This window comes from Varanus komodoensis, unplaced genomic scaffold, assembly GCF_004798865.1.
Source record: "Varanus komodoensis strain SLA01 unplaced genomic scaffold, ASM479886v1 scaffold16, whole genome shotgun sequence".
In the NCBI taxonomy this organism is placed as follows: domain Eukaryota; kingdom Metazoa; phylum Chordata; class Lepidosauria; order Squamata; family Varanidae; genus Varanus; species Varanus komodoensis.
The window spans coordinates 22,932,962-22,940,620 of NW_025335468.1; the positions used below are offsets into that span (position 1 = coordinate 22,932,962).

The following is a 7,659-nucleotide window of genomic DNA, read 5'->3' on the forward strand; positions in this document are numbered from 1 at the left end:
ATTACATCTCCCATCAGCCCTAGCCAGTATTTTTAATGCGTGGTTGGATAATGGGAATCACAGTCCCAGCACATCAGGTTGTGCCAACTTGTAGCTGGCCTCTGGAGCTCCTACCTGAATTGATAAACTGTGCATGTCCATGGCCTTGGTGAAGGCATCAACTTGCCCTCTCCCCCATTCCCCCTTTTTCCTCTTTAACGAGCTGCAGTTCATGAACACCAACACTGACAAAAACATGGCAATAAGACACGTGAATGAGAATTTCAGGGCAAAAGCAAACTTTTCACAATAGAGCAAAGGAAAATGCTGGGATCCTCCAGCTTGGGACTGCTGCTATTGCACTAATCATTAACTGAGGCAGGCAAGTTTGCAAATAGCACTAAACTTATTCAGGCTGGAACAAACGCCAAAGGATGACACCCAACAGTGTCAGTCTGCTGGCAGTAAGGCCACCATTGGTAGAACAGGCCTCTCCGGCAACCAAAGTGACCTGGAGCAGGAGTCTCTTCCCTGCAAAGTTTGAAAAACTTTTTTAGTTTGAAAAAAAGTTAAGTGGGATGAATGAAATTATGCAACGCATGGAGAAGATGGGCAGAGAAGCTAGAAGGAGTCTCAATGTCCTGAGTACTGCTAGAAGAGCAGTGTATACATTTTATAAATACATCGAGGTTATTTCTGTTTCCTGTCTTAGAGCGTTAGAACTCTGGCTCACCCAGTGCTGGCCAGAGCACTGTCTTTCAACAAAGACAAGGTGTGGTGATCGCCACTGGCTGAGGAGGAATTGGGTGCATTTGTAGCTGATACGGATGCCAGTGGCTGAGCTGGGATGAATAAATGGAACATACAGGTTCAGCAGCAGCATGTTTCTGAGTACAGGGATCAAAGGCCGGGGGCGGCCAATGAGAAGTGGTCCTGTTGCCTTCAAGTCCTCCTGCGGAGCTCCCTGGAACATCTAGCAAACTAGCTGAAAGAAGATGGTAGAGCAGCGTTTATGCAAACTGACTATCTTTCACTTGCCTATCTTACTTTATCACCAGTACTACTTCATCAAGCAGTACTACTGTCACCAGTAAAATAACTTCTCAGAAGGTATAATCTTGGTTTCAAAGGAATATCCAGAGGACGGTTTGTGATGTTGATTATTAATTTTATTACAGACTTGGTCTTCCTTCATTGCTAAACAGGCAGCCAGGGTCCATACATGAGAAGCCATCCTATATGGCCATGACATCTGCAGCTGAGAGGAAACGGAAGTTGTTAAGGTATGTGATACTACAAGTTGCTATGCTGAAACTGTCACAGCAAGATTTTCACAGCAGAGGAGTGGCTAGCAGTAAGTCCACGCTGCATTTTCGCAGGAGCTGGGTGTGCAACTGGTGTATCCTTTGTCCAGCATCTTCCACTGAAGATGTCCCTGCCTGGATGTCAAGACAACTTCTGGGTGCAGAATGGGTCGTGTTGTGAACAAGGGGCGGGGAGTACCCCTCTCAAGGCACTCATCCTAGCTGCCATTTTTGGTTCCCTGGCTGTAGTTTTCTGAGTGGCAGAGATTGCAGTGGGTGAGATAGTTACTCAATGTATACGCTGCCTTTCCATCAAGAAAATGATACTTGAAGCAGCTTTAAGACAGCTTTTCAAAAGTGTAAGTCTTCTCTTCCATGGGGCTTGAAATTACAGGGATTCCAGAAGTCCAGGGCCATCTTCCACAGTTTCTTATCCATTCCAATAGGACTCTGGGAAGGGTTCAGAAGTTTTCACTTCACTTCTACTAACCCTAATCACAGCTTGCCCTGTTGTCCAGACCCAAAGTTACGGCTAACATTAACTAACAAGTCAAATTCAGTAACTGGACTTTGAAGCCTGCTTCTTTGAAGCTAACTTCAGTCAATTATAGAAGTCTGATGATCCAGACAACATAATAGACCACAGTTAAAGTGTGAACAAAACCTTCAAACTCCACTTGGTTATACAGAAGGAACACATTCCAGCTCATCTTCTGTACGCTACACTCTGCTTTAGCGCAGGAGTGGGCAACTTCTGGGGGTTAGGTGGCTGTATTTGCTCCCCTGGGGCCTTCTAGAGGCCAGAACTATCTGCAGCCACCATTATGAAGGGTTGGTGGAAACCAAGTCATTTTGATGAGAAACAAATAATGACACTTCCCTGCAGCTCACCAGACCACTGTTTGGCAGCACGAGAGGTGCAGTACGACAGGGACACAGTGGTTCTGCTAGGAAACAGGGTGTGTGAAGAGCACAATTCCAGTGGTGGTGGAACACGGTGGGGGCCGCATGCTGGGGAGCCATGGGGGCGGGGTCTGGTTTTGGATGGCTTGTGAACATGGACACTGTGTTGTGAAGAACCAAGATGCAGTGTGCTTGCTTGTCATAACTGTGCTGAAAACAAATGTGTTCAAACGTTTTCTTTCAGTTCAGGATCAAGCAGTGGGTCATCAAGTCAGCAAGGTCACATGGACGCAAAACGTATTAAGCAAGATACCATTTTAAGCAATAAACCTCTAAGAATACCTAAAACCACAGGTAAGTGTCAAATCTACAATTTTCAGTAGTTATATCTAAAAGTAAGCAATAGGTGACTACATAGAAGGTTCAAGCTTACTAGCTGACATTTTCATTGTGTTCTTTTTATAGTCTCTCCCTCTTTTTTACTACTGTGATTCAGAAGCACAGTTTGGCTGATATATGGTAGCCACTCAGGAAAAAAACAAGATACATGGGTTATTCCTTGAGGACCCCATAGTTATTTAATTTCTTACTCTGAACAAGAAGGGGGTAAATATTACAACCTGTATGTGCAAATGGGATCTTGTGGTCTTTGTGGATAGCTCAATAGAAACATCAACCCAGTGTGTAGCAGCTTGTAAGTGCTATGTTAGGAATCATTAGGAAAGGAAGCTAAAATAAGACTAAGCATATTGTAGCAGTTCTATACAAAACTATGGGGCAACCGTTCTTGGAATACTTGTGTATAGTTTCAGGATGTTGCAGACCTGGAAAGGGCAACTAAAATGATCAAGATGCTCGAGACAGTCCTCTGTGAGAAGATGTAAGCCAAGTTTTGGTTTACTTGGTTTAGGGGGGAAAAGGCTAGTAAGGGGAGAACATGAAAGATAGCCAGTGTGGCACAGTGGTGAGAATGTTGGGCTTGGGACCTCCAGATTCTAGTCTTCTCTCAGCCATGGAGCTCACTTTGGGCTGTCCCAAGCTCTCAGCCTAACTTTCCTCACAGGGTTGTTGTTGTTGTTGTGAGAATAAAATTGAGAAGGGAAGGAAGATTATGAAAACTTTCTTGAGTCCCCTACAAGAAAAAGTGTGCGATATTAAACAAACAAACAAAGCAGCCTGTATGTGCAAATGGGATCATGTGGTCTTTGTGGATAGCTCAAAAGAAACATCAGTCCAGTGTGTGGCAGCTTTTAAGTGCCAAGTTAGGGATCATAAGAGGCATATAAAATTATGCATGGCTTGGAAAAAGACGGCAGGTACTAGAACCAGGGTCATCCAGTAAAGCTGGATGCTGTGAGATTCAGGAGAGGTACAGAGTACATTTTTGCACTGTGGAATTTACTTCCGCTAGATGTAGCCATTGCCACCAACTTAGCTTCAAGGAGGATTCAGCAATTCAGTGGCTCTACTGGTCATAGTGGTTATCCACTCTGTGCTTCTGACAAGTGACTGGGGAACAAAAGCAAGGAAGACCTAATGCTCCATGTGCTTCCCAAATGCATCTGGTTTGCCACTGGGGTAGAAAGGATGCTGGACTAAATAGACCCTTTGAAGCTGGTCGGGCTCTTCTTACGCATTCTCCCTTACATCAGGGCTGGAGTCCCCATAGATTGCCTAACTGCCCATCCATTTTTGGGAGGACGTCCTTTGAGGCAGTTTGTTGAGGGGCTCAGAGGAAGTGCCCACAACTGCTGTGGCTAAAGGTCATCCCGCTCCCTCCCATAGATCCTCAGTGTCTCCTGAAACTACAGGAAACGATCCTTCCCTAGCTTTGCCACCCTCTTCCTGTTGTGAAGGAATGTTAGGCATTTTCTACATTAGGACTGAGCCCATTTTGGCAAAGCTTAGTGGCTGTATTCCAGGGTAGCATGGAGCTGGAGGAAAAGGGGCAAAGCCAAAATGCCAGCATATTTTAGCTTAAAGCTTTTTAACTGCATATGACTCAGACTTAGCAGAGGTATTCCAGTCTTTTAATGTGCAAAGCTGTAGCTGGGAAATCACCAAATAATGGGTGGTTGGGGAAAGGGGGCATAGCCTTCGGGGAAGAGGGCATGGTCTTCAGGGAAAACCCAGCCAGAATGGATCTGGCCCAGATGGAGCTGTAGTGTCTGCATTTCCCTGTTCTGTTCTATTTTTGAAAGCCTGCAGTGATAGCAGCAGAGACCTAGTCATTTTAATTGTCCTTCCCCCAGGCAAATTAGTGTTCTCCTTGGGTCTGGTGGAGCGGAAGTGCTACATCCCCAGAGCTAATCAAGCCTTGAATAAGGCTTTATCAGTGCTGCACACAGTGCTATCTTCCTGTTAATTATTTGTAGTAAACGTTGGGTAATAAAGGATACCAGCCTCAATTACTGTAATTGTATTGTTAAAAGAATCATGCAACTGAATGCCTAATGCAGAAGCTGCAGCACACCGGACCTGCTTGGAATCGCAAGGTGCACACTGTGCAAAGCACACAGGCGTGAGCCTCGCTGCTGCCCTGGAGCTGTCCCCACGGGCAGCCAGAATATGTTTCTCCGTAACCCTTGAAAAAGTGGTCCCTCTTGCTGAGAATAGCATCCTTTCATTATACTAGCCAGTACAATATAGAGGTTAAGAGTGCTGGGCTGGGCCTCAGGAGATCTGGGTTCTAATTCCCATTCAGCCTTGAAACTTACTGGCTGACTTCTGGCCAGTCACAGACTCTCAGTCTAATCTACCTCACAAGGTGGTTGATTTGAACGTAAACTGGAGAGAACCTGGTAAGCAGCTTTGGCTTCCATACAAAAGGAAGAAAGGTGGGGTATAAAGGTAATAAAAGCTTTTCCACAGTACCCTCTCTACAGTGGTACCTCAGTTCACAAACTTAATTCGTTCCATGATTCTGGTCGTGACCGAATTGGTTGCGAACCAAGTCAAATTTCCCCATAAGGTTCAATGTAAATAAGGTTAATCCATTCTGAACCATAACTTTATGTTATACATAAAGGATGGCATATAAAAGTTTTAAATAAATAAATACCTTTTTTTTAAACCACAAAAATAGGAGCCACGTTCTCAGGCTGCAGGCCAAGCTGCAGCCTCCTTGCTGAGCCCGGGGGCGGGTGGGCCAAGGCGGAGCAGGGCTGTGGCTCCCACGCCTCCGCCCCAGCCTTCTCAGGGCAAGCCACCACTGCCAAGCAGCCACTATGCTTCTTCCCCCTGCAGCAGGGAGAGGTGGGAGGCACCCCATTTGGCTGGCTGTGGCCCCATCCCTCACCTCCCCTGTCTCAGCCAGTGGAAAGCAGCCTTTACCTCCCTCCTCGCAGCCCTCTCCCAGCTGGGGGAGTGGCTCCGTGCTCGCCTCTCCGGCCTCCTGCTTCACCTCCTGGAGCCGGGTGAGCGCCTGCGAGAGGACCTTCCTCCAGTTTGGAAGTGGGGCAGTGTGAGGAAAGGCCTCAACCGAGGTGAGTGCACCCTCATGGCTTCTCCTCATGGTAGGTAGGGAGAAGGTTCTTGTTTGGGGTGTTCGTGCAGGGAAGATGGCCGCAATCGTGATTGTGTTTGTGCGGGAACATGGCCACGATCGTGGTCATCACCCGATTCAGAATTCACGAACGGAGGCAATATTTTGCCAAAATTTCTGTTCGTGATTTGGTCGTGAACTGAGGCGTTCATGAACCGAGGTACCAGGGTGGGTGGGTGTGTATGGTGCTTTGCAAAGGACAGATTCCATTGGTGCCTTCTCCAAGGGACTTGTAATCTAAAAAGAGACAGAGGAAGAACACGCTGCTTTACCACTCAGACATGGCATTTGTGCCTGTGACAATACAAGGTTGGTAATTAAGGTTTTGACACTCTAGCCTGATCAGAAAGCTGAGTGTGGCTTCAAGCCTGTTTGGGTAGCAGGAACCACTTTGAGGGGGAGGGGATCTGCTTGTGCAAAAATCTTAATTTACAATACTGCGCAACCAGGGAAGTCAGTATGGTTTTTTAAAACATAGCTAACTCTTTGTTCCATAGGAATTAGAACAAGAAGCTGGAAGCAACATGATGGGCTAAGAAAACATCTCAAAAGTAATTTCAAGGAAAATGCAGTAACAGGCATGAAACCAAGAGTATCCAAAAAAACATTTTGAATTGTATATCTAAGCTGACACTCACTATGGTTTGTACATATTTTTATTTATCAGCAGGGGAGGAGAAATAGATGAACTTTCCATCTGCCCTTTCTTTGTCTTACTTCTTTCTTATTCACTGTGGCACTCTACTTCTTGGATAATGTATGGCATTCAAATGCTATTTCAATAAGCATTTCAAATAAAATCATTTTTGGTGTACAAATAAGTATTTCAGTTTTTGCATATGGACTGTAGTTATCATTCATTGCACTTAACATGTGATTGGATGTAGTATTAAACTTAACAAATACTGCTTTGAGCACTCTGCCTTTCAACATACTTCGGTGAAATCATACTTTGCAAAAAGATTGTAGTGGATTCCATTTTAGAAGGTGTTTGTGTGCCTTGATATCTTTTTATAATGTGTGTGTGTGTGTGTGTGTGTGTGTGTGTGTGTGTGTGTGAGAGAGAGAGAGAGAGAGAGAGAGAGAGAGAGAGAGAGAGAGAGAGAGAGAGAGAGAGAGCACGAGCGCACGTACTATGCTCATGTGGAGGCAGCAAGCTCAAGAATACATTCCATGCAGAGTTGTGAGGTATATTTGGTGGTAGGACTGTGCACATGAGTTTTGTACCATTTTAGGTTCTTTGTGTTTATCCGTCCTCTTCAGGGAAAAAAGAAAGCAAATGTCAATTAATGCAATGAGTAACCATACCAGTGTCAAGTCTCTCTGTTTTTGTTTTTACAAACCACTGAAGATTTTATTTTAATAAGATGTTATTAGAAGGATGTTTTTTAAAAGTAAAATGTTAGCTAGTGTTTAGTTTCAAACCTTTTACTGAACTTCCTGAGCAACTTGAAGTAAAAAATGTCATTGTGCAATTAGTTTTTCTGCAATCCTTATTGTTTCTCTCTGTGTGCGCAAATGTGTGCATTTGTGTGTGTTTTAGATTGGTGTAGTATGCTAATTGTAAATAAAGTTTTATTAACTCCAAACCCAAGCTGTTGTTAAATGTTTATTGTTATATTTCTTTGTATCTGTCTGGTTTCTACAATTATTTGCTTTAATCTTTATTTGATGTGCGATGTTAGTTTCGTGCTTAAACCTAAAAAAAAAAGTGCATCTGACACGCCATTTGCCAGCTCAACGGGAAGAATTTACAATAATTCCAGTGGACTGAAATTGATCAAAGGAGTGTCCCCTTTCCTCTGTCTTTACTACTTGGTTATGTGGAAAGGTGGCAATAGGTTCTCATCAGATTTAATTCTCACCACACACAAAAACCAACACTGTAGTGCATAGCTTCTTAGTCAGACTACTACAATAAGGTGATAG

General features: G+C 44.4%; 1 protein-coding gene across 1 annotated transcript in view; it reads left to right on the top strand.

The window, feature by feature from the left end:
* KIF18A (kinesin family member 18A) overlaps window positions 1-6,476 on the top strand; it is a 48,378-nt gene extending 41,902 nt beyond the window's left edge. Inside the window, exons 14-16 of the mRNA XM_044425897.1 lie at window positions 1,158-1,262; window positions 2,431-2,540; window positions 6,228-6,476. Of these exons, the coding sequence (XP_044281832.1) occupies window positions 1,158-1,262; window positions 2,431-2,540; window positions 6,228-6,343 (331 nt within the window). The 3' untranslated portion in view covers window positions 6,344-6,476. The remainder of the gene's footprint in view (window positions 1-1,157; window positions 1,263-2,430; window positions 2,541-6,227) is intronic.
* Window positions 6,477-7,659: the final 1,183 nt, after the last annotated feature.